At 39.4% G+C, this 19,263-nt stretch overlaps 1 protein-coding gene across 4 annotated transcripts in view; it reads left to right on the top strand.

Moving 5' to 3' along the window:
* 5-HT2B (5-hydroxytryptamine receptor 2B) overlaps positions 1-19,263 on the top strand; it is a 362,394-nt gene that overhangs the window by 290,762 nt on the left and 52,369 nt on the right. For all 4 annotated transcript variants that reach the window (XM_072302250.1, XM_072302248.1, XM_072302249.1 and 1 more), the window contains one exon: positions 1,606-1,807. In XM_072302250.1, the coding sequence (XP_072158351.1) occupies positions 1,606-1,807 (202 nt within the window). The remainder of the gene's footprint in view (positions 1-1,605; positions 1,808-19,263) is intronic.

The following is a 19,263-nucleotide window of genomic DNA, read 5'->3' as shown; positions in this document are numbered from 1 at the left end:
GAGAGCACGGAGCTGCCCTTATTACTGTCGTCGACAGACGACACCTGAAACTAATCGCGCGCTGCTGTCACTTTCTTTCCTCGCATCCGAAAATTGCCGCACGAAACGGTACACTTCTGCCGTGCAAAGGAAGAACGCCCCATAGACCTTCAGGCGTTGCCAAATTTCCTTTGGTAAAACACGAATTTTTGGGAACGTTTGTAGATATTTATATCTTCTAATTTTTTGGACAATTTTGTTCTCAATTTTAAATAAAATATCTAAAAATATCAATGAAAAATATGCACGAGTTTCCTCAAAAATACATATTTTATCCAGGGCAATTTGGCAACTCTCGAATGTTCATACGGCTTTCATCCTTAGCACGGCAGACTTACAGCGGAAGGGAAAGCCTGGTGGCGCTGTAGCGAATATCCTCGACTCGCATCAATGATTTCGGCTACTAAGTCGTCATGATGATGTCACCTGACTGATGGTACTGAAAAACTTCTCTAATTGAAAGCATCCTTTAGGAGACCTCTCACGGTATTCCCTAACTTCACAAGATACAGGAAAGGGGAAAAAGTTGGTGGAAAACGACTCGACTGCAAGTTGGATCGTTTTTAGCAAGTACTGCTCATGATCTCCGACACATCAATTGCGTGCGATCGGAAGCATCTCCAACCTCCAGCTATCTGATTGGCTAGAAAAGTTGCTGACCAGAAAACCAAATCCATCACCGATCGATGACCCGCCATCTCGGGAGGCAAAATCTAATAATATATCGAATAATATCGAATTAACGAAAGCTTAAAACGCCTCAGACCCTCATATGTATAATGCAGATAAGACAGGAGAGTCATTCTCTTATCACAAATGTAGGTCTCAGGGGCTTTCTTCTTGAACCACCGCTACTACGATCGGTAAATTCACAGAATGAAAACGTAGAAATTTTATCGGTCTTTATGACATCAGAGGGAAGAAATTTCGATAGTTTCCATTGTAAAACTTGGGTTGGAATTAGACGGTGGCAAGCCATAAAGAATAAAGAAAACGTTCGTTAACAGATGTTTAAATGAACACACCTATTTTTATGCTGAAAGGAACTATGTGCTTAGGGTTTGCATGCAACTGAGTTCCTTGGAGAAGAAATATGCTGATAGGAACTATGTGCCTGGGGTTTGCATGCAACACAGTTCCTTTGAGAAGAAATATGCTGATAGGAACTATGTGCCTAGGGTTTGCATGCAACACAGTTCCTTTTAGCAGAAATACGTCCAGATGATACCGCGCCTTGACGAGGGAGAGTAACAACAATCCCACAGGATAACACATTGTAAGTTTATTTTGAAAGAAAGCGCGTATGTTTCTGAGAGAGTAATCCTCCGGTTTGGATTCCCTCAAGAAACTCTACCGTTGTTCCCAAAAATATGGAGTTTCAAATGAACATGCAGCTCGCCAAAGGAGTCTTTTACCATATAAGGAATCGGAAGTTCATCCCTTATTTTCTCTATTTGAGTCTAGAAACTTTCCTTAACACATAAATGACAGTGCGAAGCTTTGAGATTATAACTTGGAAACTGAGTATTGTACTAATCAGCATGTTGATTTTTTTTTTTGTTTCAGGATTACGATTCGGTCTTAGTAGACGGAACGTGCCAAATCCCTGACCCTCTCTATAAGCTGATAGGATCTATTATCTGTTTTTACATTCCCCTTATCGTCATGCTCATCACTTATGCACTGACGGTTCGCCTTTTAGCTGTACAACAGCAGAATCTCGGAGGTCGTCCGGCTAGCTGGTCCAGCGGCTGGATGGGTGTTCCAGGTGAGTGGTCATTGAGACGTATTCAGTGACGTGGCGTGCTTTGCGATACATCGATTGTTGTGCCATTTAAACCTATGGAAAAAGATCGATGAACAGGGTGTTCGCAGCGAACACCTTAATAATCGATTCTTTACCATAGGTTCAAATGGGATAACAATCGATATATCGGAATTCACGCCACGCCACGCCACTGGACGTATTTATGCTAAAAGGAACTATGTATATACGGTTTGCGTGCAATATAGTTCATTCTAACATGAATACAATCCATTTATACATTAGTGTTAGGAGGTTGTAAAATGAAAAATATAACTAAGGTCGTATCGAAGGAGCCTCCAAATAAGGAAGCTTTCAGGGCAGTCAATTTGGCAGTCGAAGAGAGGCTCAAATGGAAACTCAGAATAACATGAAAGTCAAGAATTTTCAAAATGAGTATAGGAATGGTTCTCCAGTTATTGGAGGGGGGATAGGGATAGGGGGACAAAAGGGCAAAATCCCTCGAATCTTTTGCCGTTCTCTAGTTTAATCGATTACATTTCATTTAGCCACGGCTCGTGGCGCCACGCAACAAAAATTGTTGCGTTTAGCCACAAGTTATAGGTGCTGTGTGGCTAAATGAAACATTCAAAATGAGTGTGGCTAAATGCAACAAATTTTGTTGCGTGGCACCACGCAACAAAAATTGTTGCATTTAGCCACAGATAAGTGAGATAGATTTGAGTTGACTCATGAATACTGAGGGTAATCTTCTAGGCGAAGCATATTAGATTAGGTAAATTTAGACAGCCACAATTCAACATATTGTTAGCGAGGCCCACGTCGCGTCGCATCGGACCTGACCTAACCCAACCTAGCCTAACCTAACCTAACCTAACCTAACTTAACCTAACCTAACTTAACCTAACCTAACCTAACCTAACCTAACGTAACCTAACCTCAGGTGGATTAGGCCCTGTGGCGCTGGGCCCGGATTTTTTCATGCGCTACTGAGCGACGCGGGCCTCGCTACCCGATGCGCGCCCGTAATTCAGGCGAAAGGCAATCGTGAGTTGTGGCGCTCGGCCCTGTGGCGCTGGGCCCGGATTTTTTCATGCGCTGGTGCGTAGTGCCACGCTCGAAAGTTTATCAAAGTTGGTTGGACAGTTCTTTACGAAAGTCAAAGATGAGCGGAAAGTCAACTGTAAGCAGAACTTTGTGGCAGGTTGCACCAGCACTTAAGCGGTTTTAAACATAAGGGAAATTTGAGGATTTTGCAGGAGTGTGGCGCCACACTCTGTGGCGCTGTGCCCGAATTTTAGCCGAGATCCGAACGTGGCGCCAAGATCTGTGGCTCATTGCACCGTAGCCCTGTTGGCTGCGGTGCAATGAGCCACAGATAACTCAGATCACACATAACTTCTGTGGCTAAATGCAACATTTTTTGTTGCGTGGCGCCACGCAACAAAATTTGTTGCATTTAGCCACACTCATTTTGAATGTTTCATTTAGCCACACAGCACCTATAACTTGTGGCTAAACGCAACAATTTTTGTTGCGTGGCGCCACGAGCCGTGGCTAAATGAACAGATACCGTTTAATCGACTTGGTCATTCATGTCTAAACATGTTATGATTAAAGCTTCCTGCCCGTCTGTACACATAAAATGGACTTCTAACGTCGACGAGTCATTGTATGAGTTTGTAAAATCGATGATTTAAGATGATGCATTGAAATTCAATAATGATCAGAATTAGGGTTACATTTTGCAATAAGAAGCCACCATCTCTGGCTCTTCCGTAAAAGCACTTATCTGCATGCGAAAATCAATGGCATACATGCTGATTCTGAAGTGAGCCGGAAATAGTGATTCCTCATTGCAAACTGTGATAATGCTGTGCTGAAACCCTCCTCAACCAGAAAACAAAAATACACCTATTTTCGCTCCTGTAGCTCAAGTATTAATATAACATACATGATAGAATTACTGATTTTGATTACTCACTGAGCAGTGGGTTGGTAGCTCAAAAATCCATTTTTTTATTCTCTCACATTTAAATAAATATAGGCAGAGGTGGATCCAGCAATTTGGCGGCACCGGATTTTTTCCATTTAAACCTATATTAAGTAATCGATTCTTGTCGGAGCATCTGGCCCCTTGCATAATCGATACATTTCCATTGGTTTAAATGAATAAAAACAACGTTGCCAATTTGCTGGATCCGCCTATGTAAATAAGTACTCATCAACTTTTCAACCATATAGAGAACACGCTCGGCAGGTTGCCCTCAAACCAAAAACTTTTCCTTACTTTCGGAATCCATTTCATTACCTTGCTTTATTTTCGATTCGATTCTTCTTGAACACCGAGCTTCACTATATGGAGACTCCCGAATGACGCATACCACTCGAAATTAACTTTTCCTTAAAAGCCCGGAGGATCGTCTTGGCAGAATCAACAGGTCGCACAATGGAACAAGTTAGTTGGAAAAGTCGGACAAAACGTGGAATAACTAAAAGCTTAACTGCGTTAATACAAAACTTTGAGGTCCCGTTGGTTATCTCATGGAATATTCTTCCAAAACACTCCTAAAAATTTAAAATTTGACGGTTAAGGCATCAGAATTGGCAGTTCCAGTCAAAGAATTCAAGTCCGACCTTTCTCATTTATTTAATCCGGTGTGCGGCGAGGTAAGAGGGACGGGAAAAAACCGCACGCGGTCTGTCCGCAAGAGACGTGTTGCTTCGAAAAAACCGCTTGCCACTATTCCCGGGGGTGCAGGGATTCGAGTCGACTAAGTGGTGCTGTAGGACGGCGTCAAGAAGGTTATGCGATCCGAACAGAGAATTCAAACTTGATGAGGGTCAAATCTCTCCCGTCCTGTCTCACTCACTCAACCCCTAAACACTCTTGTGGGATGGTGAAACAGTTTACACGGACAATACACGCACACATGCTCAGTGTTACGTTGTATTCAACAGACACTTTTTTCAGAATACTCTTGAATACAGCAGCCGCTTAACAAATAATGATCATTCTTCCCCGTAAAAAGAAAACTCTGAGAGGGTAGTTTCCTTTTCTTTTCGCTTCTGGCGTAAGACTAAAATTCGGAAGCTCGATGTTTTTTCATTTGGTATGTAAGAATTATAAGAAAACATCAGTGGATTGACTGAAGACATGCTTAGGGGCAACCGAGATGGACTTTCGGCGAAGGTCTGCTGGGATATCGAGAAGAGAGCGTATCCGCAATGAGAAGGTACGCGAGATAATGGGTGTGGAGAAGGACATCGTGCACGATATCAGGTCCAAGCAGTTGGTCTGGTATGGACATGTGCGAAGGATGGCAGATGATCGGTTGCCCAAGCAGGTCTTCGATTGGGTTCCTCCCGGAAGGCGACGGCGTGGACGTCCTGTGAAAGGTTGGCGACAAGGGGTGGAGGAGGAGATCAGAAGGTGCCAATTGCCTGATGATCTCTGGGAGGATAGGGGGCGATGGCGATTGGGCGTCGCTGAGCGCGAGGCGGCGCTATAAAAGCGGCTTTGTGTATGTATGTAAGAATTCTTGAGATTGTAATCACCTCACTGGCAGTGCTCCGATACCGACCGATAACATGAACCACGTTAAGCAGAAAAGAACCAAGCCACGTCAACTACTGCCGAGTGTAATTCAGCCGCTTAATTTTGGACATGAAAACGGTTGTGCGGATTTTTGTGCAAATTTCAGTGGATTTTCTGAATAGTGCGAAGTAAATTCCTTAAAATTTTAAAGAGAATCCGCAGTGAGGTTCTGTCGAAAAAATGTAATTGCCCGGTTTTTGGTAATGGCTGATGGGGCTCGGTCCCTTTCTACGAAACTCGCACCACATATATCTGGAGCAATACTTTGCCGACATGAGAACCCCGGAAAGGGGTGCATGCAATCCTCTTTAATTCACTAGAGCGACAAGAATATTTCACGTCTTATGAGGAAAAATTGGACTACCTTTCGCGATAAGGAACTACCTACAATTTCTGATGAACTTTAGAAACAACATAAGCGCCATTACTTTTCCCGCAAGGTAGGTGTTTTAATGGTGAGCCTGAAAGAGTTGTTTCTATAGTCACAAAATGTAGCTCGACAAAGCCGTTCAGAGTGTTAATTGTTGATACACTGTGTGAATCTAAAATGAGGTATTTTCTTCGTTAATTTCTGAAATTCTTCAAAAGTTAAGTTTAAGCACATTCTTTCCTTCAATATATCTAATCTTATATCTTGTCATTTTAAGCCCTCTTAATATTGTAATTCTGTTATTAATTCCAAGAAGTGGTGTGTATTATACTTTATTAGGTATAAGTTAAAGAAAAATTTTATAAAGACCTATCTGGTCTGAAAATTTTAAGTATAATTGATATGTACATTTACATGAATAAAAAAAAAAAAAAAAAAATTCAGGCACAAAATTAGAGCGTCAACAGCAGTAAATTTGTGGCAGCCCACAGGAAACTTGGCAAACCGTAATTTTTTTTGCCGAGATATCTTACCCCTAAATATGGGATACTGCAACTCACACAATATGATATACACATCCGTTGTTTCACGTTCTGGTTGAACCCCCTCCCTCCCACCGGTATTTCAGTCAAATTTAGACTATGAACTTTTGAAATTAGGAGAGTGAGTAAGTTGTTGAAAATGAATTCCGCTGGAAGTTGCGACCTCCAGAGGCAAACAGTGTGCGTTTTACGAGTCGGAACTTTTTTCATAAAATTCCTGGAAATGGACGGACTGGAGCAGGAACTTTTTCAATAGTATGCACTTACACCTCTGACGAGAGGAATCCTAGAATAAACCACTCCAAAACCGACTCTGAGCCGCTCCCCTACCTCCATGCAAACTTCCGCGATATCAATCGGCAGTTTTCATGGTGCCGTTTATGGCAGTGGTGTCGATTCTATGAATTCTTGCGAAACAATAATGAAACTCTTGCATGTGTCGGGAATTTGCGATTTGAGCACTGATTTCTATGTAACATTTCGCGAGAAACACGATCGCACCACTGGTTTTCTCAATCAACACCAAAGGTCATAAAAAAGCTTGGAGGGCCTTAATGGACGAGATTCGCTTTCCTGAGAGTCCACCTCTTTCGGTGGAGCACGATGCAGGATTAAGTGAATCCCAAAAAATCAACCTGCCGTGCTAAGGAAGAACGCCGTATGGGCCTTCAAGCATTGCCAAATTTTCTTCGATAAAACACGGATTCCCTCGTAAACTTACGAGAATTTTTCAGAGAATTTTGTTCGTATTTTGAGCTGAAGTTCCTGTAAATTTTGAGGAAAAATATTCATAATTTTCCTCAAAAATAAACCTTCTATCAAGGGAAATTTGGAAACTCTAGAATGTTCATTCGGCGTTCTTCCTAAGCACGGCAAAACTGTCGATCAATCTTCATGCAGCCCTTCGAAAATGCGAGTTTCAAAAAGGATGAACCTGATAGGTAGGTTGGTCATGAAATCCGACCTATTCTAAGGACCCCCTTGGTTATATTAAAATAATAATAATAATAAGCACGTCTGTCGTCATAAGCACGTCAAGTATTGTCAGGTCATTTCATAATATCGAGTAATATTCTGATTTCACTTAAAATTTAATTTTTTTTAAATGTTTTAATTTTAATTGAAAATAACATTTACTTTTTATTAAAGCAAGATAGTATGTGTTACTGACTTTGTCCTGTGGCCCGTCAGTAATACTTGTACCGGAAGTGTTCCCTCTTCCGAGTTACAAAAAAACAAAAATAACAACAAATATAATAATGATGATGATGATAATAATAATGGGTTTGTTTACGTACGTTCACGTGTGCTCTCGTTCCGTCCTGCGACAGGTGCTTTCTCGTAATTCATGTCAGTTTTTATAGTTTAAAATACTTTGTATCAAAACTAATCCCCCTAAAATAGTTTGTGTTAAAACTACGTCTGCTCGAGTTTTTTTTTGCGACGACTTTTCGCATGTCTGCCCGAACCATCCTCAGCTTTGGCACATAGCAGTGAAAATCATTTTCTGAGAAAATGGCTACTTTAGAAATTCTGAAGAAACTGAGGCAAATTGACCGTGCGGGAAGAGTTTTGTACGGAAAACCAAACTTCTACGATATTCTGAAAATTGCCGACACTCCGTCAGCGAAGGAAGTTGCTGCGGCTTACCGCAAATCCGCATTACTCTATCATCCAGATCGGGGGGGCTCAAACAAGCATATGCAGTTCCTTCATGATGCTCACCGACTCATAAGTTCGCAGAGAAGCCTGTACAACTCATTATTAGATCCCCCAATCGACCTAACGGATAACCCTGATGTTCAATCGAACACGGAAAACGATAACCCTGATGTTCAATCGGACACGGAAAACGATAACCCTGATTTCCAATCGGACACGGAAAACAATGACCCAGATGTTCAATCGGACACGGAAAACGATAACCCTGCTGATCAATCGAACATGCAATCATCATATGATTCGCCCCAGAGCGAGCAAAACCAAATAAAACGAAATGAACGGCAAAAGAGATACCTGAATAGAAAGAAGAAAAATCTAGAATTCATTATAAAGCAACGTCAATATCAAAGAGATTATAAACGAGAGATAAGAGGCACGAAGCAGCAAAAGTGGAAGCGCTTGCAGAGGCGTGATCCAGAGACTGCCGCACGCCGAGAGAGGTGGAGATTGAAGAAGGCGGTGTGGAGGAAGGCAAGAAAGGAAGGTAGTCGCTCTTGAGAAAGAAAAACAGCTCCTTGGATTGAGCAGGAAACAGTGCGTCATGCCCACATTACACATGAAGGTGAGGTTGAAATCACGAAGGAAGATGTGCGGAGAGCAACTTTGTATATTCATAACTGTAAGGCTCCCGGACTAGACAAAGTTCACAATTGTTGGCTGAAAAAGTTAACATGTGTGCACACGCAGCTTTCAAGAAGCATTCAAGATATTATTACTCATCCTGACAAAATGCCATTATTTCTGACTCGAGGAGTGACGTTTGCAAAACACAAAGGAGGCGACTCGAAGGACCCATCCGAGTACAGACCGATTAAATGTCTCTCCACGCTCTATAAAGTCATCACATCCATTGTAACCCGATTAATTGGGAGACATGTAGCTAATTGTAAGTGGAAAATTTTGTGTGAAGGAAACTTCGGGTGCAAAGAGCTGTTAATAATTGATTCGGTTGTGCTCAAGCAGGCTGTAAAGGAACGTCGTAACTTTAAAAAATAATTCACTTTTATCATAGTAAAAAAAAGGGGGGGGGGATTAGAAGTTACATCGGCTACAAAAAAGCTTTTGATTCAATGCCGCACAGCTGGCTAATTCGCGTTTTAAATATCTACCGAGTCCATCCCGTTATTGTTCATTTTCTGAAGAGCATGACATCTTGGCGCACCAGAATCATAATTCAAGGATCGGCGAGTGAATTGGAAACTGATGTCATCCACATCCTGCGAGGTATTTTACAAGGTGACAGTCTTAGTGCATTGTGGTTCTGTTTAGGCCTCAATCCCCTCTCAAATTGCATTCGAGAGAAGAAGGTAGGGTTCCCTCTACGTCGGAACAGACAAGTACTCCACGTCATCAACCATCTAGCCTACTTGGATGATATTAAGATCTATGCATCCCAAAGAGACCAGTTGCATCAACTTATCAAGGTGAATGAAGAGGTCAGTGATGATATTGGCATGATGCTTGGAGTACCTAAATGCTCGACGCTCCATGTAGAAAACGGCGTCATAGTGCGGGAGGACGGTTTTGTGACCAATTCTGGTGACGTCATCAACAAATTGACAATGGAAGATTCTTATAAATACCTTGGAATGTGGCAGAATTCTTCCATCCAGAAGGTGAGAGTCAAAGAGCACCTAGTTAAAACCTTCGTTGATCGGCTGAGTGCGATACTTAAGACCTCTCTGAACTCGAAACATACGACCACGGCAAAAGAAGAATGTAAGTTGATGGCAGTTGAGTGTTGGAGGTAACTTCAATTAATGATGATTGTTGAATGAAATCAGCTGATAAAAAGACAGCAAATAGTAAAGTAAGATGCGTAGCAACAAAACTTTTCCGAAAAACGAAAAAGAAAGAACCCCTACTTCCCCTCATCCAATTTATGAGTTTTTAGGGATTTAAAAATCGGGGACAAACCCCAGAAAATAATTCATAATTTTCCCGAAGCATTGAGTACAACACCTTTTAAATGAACCAACGCCCCTCGCAATTAGTACAGAGGTTAAGTCACAATTTCATTTTATTTTTCAAATTAGATATTATGGATAGTTTTGATATTCGTCCGCTCCACCAACGCGAAATTCCAGAAGTTCTCGGGACTGATCAGGATATGCAGATCGCATACCGTGAAAATGCCCGAGTTTATTTTTAAGCTCGGATAAGGACGCTGTAAGGAGTAAAAACCCAGCGATTAATATTCCAACTCCGAGAAAAGCAAACGAGTTTTTTTTTAAAGGAAAACGCGGTGGCAGATCCATCCGAAGATCTTGAATATTACTCTTCAAGTCGAGTTCCCGCAAGAGTATGCACAGGGACTGCACCGCCGTGGTAAGTAAGAACGCCGTATGAGCCATTAAGCGTTGACAAATTTCCTTCGGCGAATCACGGATTTTCAGGAAAAGTTGTGAATATTTCTCCTCCGCTTTTTGAGGGGATTTCGTTCCTAATTTTATCTAAAAGGTCTGAAATGTTCAAGGAGTAATATTCTAACTTGCTTCAAAAATAGATTTTGTCAAAGGAGAAAATTCGCAACATTCGAATGTTTATACGGCGTTTGAACTTAGCACGGCAGTGCAGAGGGCTGAAAAAAAGGCAAGCTAACATTTCTAGGATCGGCACCATTGCTTTAGCGTTCACCAAGAGATTTCAATATTTCGTTTACAGACCCAAGAAATGCAAGAACGCTGACTAAAACAGCGCTTCCATACTTTACACACGCTTGACTCATCGCTGTAAGTGTAATACTCATTCCGGCAAGCCGCGATTTTCTTATTCCCAAGTCATTCCGCGTGCAGAGAGGCTGCAAAATTTCCTTTGATAAAACACGACTTTCCTGGAAAACTTATGAATATTTTCGCTCTAGTTTTTCAGATAATTTTGATCGCAATTGGACCTTAAAGTCCTGAAAATTTCAAAGAAAAATGTTCATAACTTTTCTCCTGAAGAAACATTTTATCGAAGGAAATTTGGCAACTCTCGAATGTTCATACGGCGTTTTTACTTAGCACGGCATAACTGATCGACTGTACTGCGTTTGGCGCGATGCGAGTAAGTATTCATGCGGTCTTGTAGGGGCCAATATGAGCTGGACGCCGCACACTGTGGTATTGGACCTGAAAAGCTGGCCAAAACTATTTATCACCAGACTAGAGGGCTCCGCCCCCTGCCCGCTCCGCGGCCCAACCCCCTCGTATATTCTGTCAATTCGTTATGAAAATATCACTTAATTTTTTTTAATTTACATTATTCTCGTAAATTGTATTAATATTAATACTGCTGAAGTTCTGTTAAGTGCTTATTCATTCAAAAGATCATCTTCAATTTAGCTAAAAACTTACTTCAATTAAGGTTGGAGTTTTAAAAAAAGGTGAATAATCAGTTTGAAACGGTTTATATGGGATAAAATAAAATGGATGGAAAGCAAATAGGATAGAATATAATATAATATAAACGAAATATAATAGGTTTGTCATTAATAAAACGGGATGTATTTATATTAACCTTGATAAAAGGCCACAGGTCGGTTTGATATTTAAATTAAAGAGTGGCGGTGATGCGTAACAATTTTTGGATTTGCTGCTGCAATTCCCGAGTAGTAGTGATCGCCATAAATTGCGATTTAATCGGAGAATATATCGCGATTTTATCGACGTCGCGATTTATTGCAATATTATCGGATAAAAAAATCGCGATTTTATCGACGGCGAATCATCGCAATATTATCGGGAGAAAAATCGCGATAAATTGCAATAAAATCGCGATTTTATCGAACGCGATTTTATAGAGATAAAATTGCAATAAATTGCAATTTTTCATCAACGCCTACTAACGCATGAATGACGCTTATGAAACATGTTTCTATGCCGCCGCCGCTGCCGTTTTTACCAAGGTCCGTTGGTAACTTTACCATCTCTTTTTTTTATCAATCATTGGTAATGTTAGAAAGGCAGACCGGTATTTTTACTGATTTTTCCAGGTAAGAATACCACTTTTATTCGTAATCAATTCCCGGTAACTTAATTTACCATTTTATCTCTGTAATTCTACCACAGGCGATAAAAAATATCGGCGTTTTTACCAAGGTCCATCGATATCTTTGCCATCTCACTATTCTTGGTAATTTTACAAAGACAGAATGATGAGATTACCAGTAGAACCTCATTTTACCAACCGTATTTCATAAAGTACAGTACGTATTTCATAAAGTACAGAGGAGGGAAAATAAAAAAAAAAAAAAAAATCCAATGAAAACTCGGTGTCAGTCAACGCAATGTAAAAAGTTGTAAGGTTGCGAAGCGCCGATCCATCTACATAGAGGCAATTCGCACTTGGGAATCATGTTGCGGCCATAGCCTAATGGAAAAGTGTTGGCCTACCACCGTGGCGACTGAGGCGATAATCGCTCATATGTTGATGATCCTAGCGATTTTATCACCGGTAAAATCGACCGGTAAACGTGATGGACGCACGGAGAACGCCCAGAGTTAACGCCAGGGGATGAAACCCCTTGGAGACTTGATGGTACAATTTTTTATCTACCAATATTATTCACGGTAAAATTAAATCACTCAACCCAAGTAGCATTTTTCAACGGAAAAATTGCGATTTTATCGCCGATAAAATAAAAATAATAAAAATAATATTGGTTGCGTTATATACATAATAAAAAAAGGTTTGTTCATAGGGACAAAATTAATTGTTTTTAAGATAATAAGTACATTTTGCATTCCTCAATTTAAACAGTAGAAAATATACAAAGTTAATGCAGAACTTCTTGATAAACAATGTTCATTGCTGTGTTTTTATTTTTGTCGTCATCAAAATTAATGATTTTTATTTTTAAACCCTCTTTAGTCCTACATCTAGACAATGCTACATACAGTTGCCCGTGAGCGAACATTGGTCTTTCTTTATCTATAAAAATTCCCACTCTGTCAAACGATTGCCCTTGGCTTTTACTAATAGTCATAGCAAAAGCTAATCTAACGGGGAATTGTTTCCTATTCAAAACAAAAGGTAGGTTCGTTTGTTCTTTTGTGTTAAGTGTAATTTTTGGTAGTGAAACTATTTTTCCTTTTTTTTCTCCGGTTAAAATTGAGCAATGCAAAATGTATTTATTTATTTTTAAGACAATTAATCTTGTCCCATTGCACAATCCATCCTCGATACAAATGTTGCGTAGTAACATAACCACAGCTCCTTCTTTTAACTTCAAATTTTGACTTGGCATTCCTGAAGGGTTCAGTGAAGCTAAGTATTCTGGTTGATATCTCAGAGTTAACTCGTCTTGGTCTGTCAGGTCTCCGTCCACTGCAGTTGCCCAACTGAATCCTTCACTCACAATTGTTTCTCCTTCCATTTTTGAGAGTACTTCTTCATTCAATCTGTCAACTTCACAATTTCTGGATGCAAGAAGTATTGATGTTTTTAATGTTTCTTCGTTATATTCTTTAAAAATGCTATCAACAATGTTTTCATTACATATCATTTCTGATGGGAATTCAACTATTTCTTTCTTTCCATTTCCGATTTGTAGCAGCCATTCACTGAATTCTTCGTTGTTTGCTCTCATATTTTTTTTCAAGTGGAAGATTTTGAAATGTTTCCATAAAGGAGAGCTTATTAAAGCTGATTTGACTATTTGATTTCTGCTTCCTTTCTTTACTACTGGCAATAATTGTCTGAAATCTCCGCCTAGGCAAACTGCTTTTCCTCCGAATGGATCATTGTTTCTCATTAAATCTTGCAAGGTTACGTTCACTATTTGAAAAGCTGTTGACAATATCATTGAAGCCTCATCCCATATTATAAAATCAACTTCTGTTAATATTTGTTTTAATGCTGTTGTAAGTTTTGCCGGTTTAATGTCGTTTTCGGATGTCATCTGAAGTGGCAATTTAAAAACCCTGTGAGCTGTTTTTCCACCAGGAAGTAAAATTGCAGCTATTCCAGTCCATGCTATACATAATACTTTTTTATTATTATGTTTTAAGTGGTGATAGAGTGCTCTGTACAAGAATGTTTTTCCTGTTCCCCCTGGCCCGTCGATGAAGAACCTGTTTGTATTGTCGGTTTTCATTATACTTTTTGAAATTTCTGTAAAAATTTCTCTTTGCTCTTCATTCAAATTATCTATCATTCCATGAGCTATTCTGCCATGATCTGTGTTATCTATTCCGTCATCGAAATAATTTTGTGAAATTTTGTCAATATTTATTCCGAAATCCTTTAAGCTTTTCTCTTCACCGTTTAACTTTTGTTCTATTTCTGAAATTGCATTACTTTCATTACTATCTTCGTATAGATAATTCTTGAATTTTTCCCAAAGTCTTTTTCCATTGATGTTTTCTGAAGTTAAAAGAAGGTAAACAAAGAATGATCTCAATCCTGACGGCATCATGACAGAGACAGCTTCGTTCATTATTTCGTCAACATCTTCTTTATTCATACCATATCCATAGTAGAGAAATAGGAAGATTCGTAATTTTTTGTATAAATGGGGAAATTTGGGGGAATTTGGAATCGATAAATGCGGTTATCGAAACGTGCGATTATCGATACATGCGATTTGTTGTGTTTGATTGTGTTTCATGGTGTGTTTGATGTGTTTGATTGTGTTTCATGATGTGTTTGTTGTGTTTGATGTGTTTGATTGTGTGCATGTCTTACATCAGAAGTGGGGCCGAGACTGTGGAGTGTGCCTCAGAACTGGGGCAGACCATGAAAATACCCAACAGAACTGGGGCTGCCTCACTTATGGGCCGTGCCCCACTTCTGGAAAATATCCCCAAAACCCCCCCAAAAAACCCCGAAAACCCTTGAGAGCCCCCGGGGCGGCCAGGTTAGGTTAGGTTAGGTTAGGTAGGTTAGGTTATGTTAGGTTAGGTTAGGTAGGTTAGGTTATGTTAGGTTAGGTTAGGTTAGGTCAGGTTAGGTTAGGTCAGGTTAGGTTAGGTTAGGTCAGGTTAGGTTAGGTCAGGTTAGGTTAGGAAGGCCTAAGGATGAGTCAAGTAAGGTTTGGTTAGGTTAGAATGGGTTAAATAAGCCTTTTTTCGCAAGGTGCCCCACTTCTGTTGTGAAACATAACTGTGTGTTTCATGATGTGTTTGTTGTGTTTGATGTGTTTGATTGTGTTTCATGATGTATTTGTTGTGTTTAATGTGTTTGATTGTGTTTCATGATGTGTTTGTTGTGTTTGATGTGTTTTAGGTGTATCATGATGTGTATATTGCGTTTTACGTGTTTCATGATGTGTTTGATGTGTTTGATGTGTTTGCTATGTTTCATGATGCATTTGATGTGTTTTATCCCGGTTCCTTAACATAGTTACATCCACTATTATAAATGACTATACTGTATAGGTAAAATTACTGCATATTATCCCGGTCACTCTGAAGAAATCCGGTTTTATCCCAGTCATTACTGCTTTAGAAAAAAACGATGTATCGAAGATCGATACACAAAGATCGATATCCTTCCTGTTTTCCCGGTTTCTTAATATAGGTACATCCCGTTTTATCCATGACTATCCTGTATAGGTAAAATTCCTCCACTTTATCCCGGTCACTATGAAGAAATCCCGTTTATACCAGTCATTACTGCTTTAGAAAAAACGATGTATCGAAGATCGATACACAAAGATCGATATCCTTCCTGTTATACCAGTTTATTAATATAGGTACATCCCGTTTTATCGATGACTATCCTGTATAGGTAAAATTCCTCCCTTTTATCCCGGTTATTATGAAGGAATCCCGTTTTATCCCAGTCATTACTGCTTTAGAAAAAAACGATGTATCGAAGATCGATACACAATGATCGATATCCTTCCTGTTATCCCGGTTTATTAATATAGGTACATCCCGTTCATCCATGACTATCCTGTATAGGAGGTAAAATTCCTCCCTTTTATCCCGGTTATTATGAAGAAATCCCGTTTTATCCCAGTCAATACTGCTTTAGAACAAACGATGTATCGAAGATCGATACACAAAGATCGATATCCTTCCTGTTTTCCCGGTTTCTTAATATAGGTACATCCCGTTCATCCATGACTATCCTGTATAGGTAAAATTCCTCCCTTTTATCCCGGTTATTATGAAGAAATCCCGTTTTATCCCAGTCAATACTGCTTTAGAACAAACGATGTATCGAAGATCGATACACAAAGATCGATATCCTTCCTGTTATCCCGGTTTATTAATATAGGTACATCCCGTTCATCCATGACTATCCTGTATAGGTAAAATTCCTCCCTTTTATCACGGTTATTATGAAGAAATCCCGTTTTATCCCAGTCAATACTGCTTTAGAACAAACGATGTATCGAAGATCGATACACAAAGATCGATATCCTTCCTGTTATCCCGGTTTATTAATATAGGTACATCCCGTTCATCCATGACTATCCTGTATAGGTAAAATTCCTCCCTTTTATCACGGTTATTATGAAGAAATCCCGTTTTATCCCAGTCAATACAGCTTTAGAACAAACGATGTATCGAAGATCGATACACAAAGATCGATATCCTTCCTGTTATCCCGGTTTCTTAATATAGGTACATCCCGTTTTATCCATGACTATCCTGTATAGGTAAAATTCCTCCACTTTTATCCCGGTCACTATGAAGAAATCCCGTTTTATCCCAGTCAATACTGCTTTAGAACAAACGATGTATCGAAGATCGATACACAAAGATCGATATCCTTCCTGTTATACCAGTTTATTAATATAGGTACATCCCGTTTTATCGATGACTATCCTGTATAGGTAAAATTCCTCCCTTTTATCCCGGTTATTATGAAGGAATCCCGTTTTATCCCAGTCATTACTGCTTTAGAAACAAACGATGTATCGAAGATCGATACACAATGATCGATATCCTTCCTGTTATCCCGGTTTATTAATATAGGTACATCCCGTTCATCCATGACTATCCTGTATAGGAGTAAAATTCCTCCCTTTTATCCCGGTTATTATGAAGAAATCCCGTTTTATCCCAGTCAATACTGCTTTAGAACAAACGATGTATCGAAGATCGATACACAAAGATCGATATCCTTCCTGTTATCCCGGTTTATTAATATAGGTACATCCCGTTCATCCATGACTCTCCTGTATAGGATGTAAAATTCCTCCCTTTTATCCCGGTTATTATGAAGAAATCCCGTTTTATCCCAGTCAATACTGCTTTAGAACAAACGATGTATCGAATATCGATACACAAAGATCGATATCCTTCCTGTTATCCCGGTTTATTAATATAGGTACATCCCGTTCATCCATGACTATCCTGTATAGGTAAAATTCCTCCCTTTTATCCCGGTTATTATGAAGAAATCCCGTTTTATCCCAGTCAATACTGCTTTAGAACAAACGATGTATCGAATATCGATACACAAAGATCGATATCCTTCCTGTTATCCCGGTTTATTAATATAGGTACATCCCGTTCATCCATGACTCTCCCGTATAGGATGTAAAATTCCTCCCTTTTATCCCGGTTATTATGAAGAAATCCCGTTTTATCCCAGTCAATACTGCTTTAGAACAAACGATGTATCGAATATCGATACACAATGATCGATATCCTTCCTGTTATCCCGGTTTATTAATATAGGTACATCCCGTTTTTCTAGGACTATCCTGTATAGGTAATAATCCTCCCTTTTATCCTGGTTATTAGAAGAAATACATCCCATTTTTATACCTGTCTACCTATCAATAATTCCTTTACGGAAGAATACATTTAAATTTCCCGGGGATTTTCAATGACGTTTTCTGATTGGTTAATGAAAGACCAATGAGAATGCGAAATGACACGGACGTACACACAAAAAAGGCCTTATTTTTTTTTACTATAGTAAGATAAGATATCGCCGAGTTTTAAAAATATTTTACAATCAGTACCTCTTCTTAAGTGATAATATGCACAATTTAACCACCTAACACATCATATGACAATTTACGGAGAGTTTATAAAGAGGGTGCAAGAAGCCCTCCAAAAAGCCTTTAAAAGGACGCAAAGTATCTGATTATAGCGGTGCATTTAGACGAGTTTCTCCTTCACCTATGGTCTACTTTTCGAAATAAGGACTTTCTATTACCTCATTTATGGTTTTTGTTTTAAAAACAGCGTAAGTCACTGTCACTTCAAAATTTTTGACGAAACAGCCGATCTCTCACATTGAGGAGTAATTGTACATTTCTCAAAAAAATTAATATGAATCATTCTAGATATTAGATTTTTGACAGTTTTGAATCAAAATTAGTGCTAGTATGAAAGTGCCGGGACCTCCATATGATGATTTGAGGTTAAATTATAAGATGAAAATGAGTTTTATCATAATAAGAATAACGATTGTAAGGGCAGAAAGCACCTGTGAAAATGATTCATTTTGATGGGTTCCTTCCTAACCCATGGTCCACATCTCAAAGTGAGGGCACTTCACTGCGAAATTCGTAACAAAACCACATATCTCACTTTTACGAGGCTTTAAATGTGCCTCCCAGCGTAATTTCATGGTGCCAGAGGGCCACTTTTAAAGCCCCACCCCGCGGCCGCATGGACTCAAATTTGTCTGTAAAAGTAAAACATGGCATAAATATGTCTATACTCAAGGATAATGCACGAAGAGATTGTTAGATAACGGATTAAACATTTTTGCAAGACTTTAAAGTGACCCTCCCATTCGCTTTCAAATTATTTTTTTTTATCCCTCTTTCGAGGGCGTAGGGGCCAGAGAAACAGGTTGCATGACCAAATATCACCCAATTTGGTACTAAATGGGTCAGAGCTGTTTGAAAAATACAATTTCAGTCGTTGGTATCGACATAATTTTTCCCATTCATGTTTGTGAAAATCGCTCAAAAGTCCATCTTTGTGGTCAAAAATTTCAATTTCCTCAGTTTTCCTCAGTCTGTCACCCCTGAATCCTGAAAATACCCACTTTGGACTATAACATTCCGCCTCAAACCGCTTGAGCGCAGTTGAGCGCAAAAAGAAATCGGACTCTGAATTTCGAAAAAAACGTTTACTTTTACACCACTTTTCAACCTCCTGTGAAAATCACTAAAAAAGGAAATTTCGAAAATACTGTGGTTAGTTGTGTAGAATATACCCCTAAGAATGTGTTGCACATCCTCGAAGTTCCCTTTTATGGCCGCACAGTTGAAGTAAACTGATCGACAAGTAGCGTGCCAAAACATATCAAAATAATCGCTGAG

Source organism: Bemisia tabaci, chromosome 7, assembly GCF_918797505.1.
Source record: "Bemisia tabaci chromosome 7, PGI_BMITA_v3".
Classification (NCBI taxonomy): Eukaryota; Metazoa; Arthropoda; class Insecta; order Hemiptera; family Aleyrodidae; genus Bemisia; species Bemisia tabaci.
This window is presented reverse-complemented; position numbering and strand designations above follow the sequence as displayed.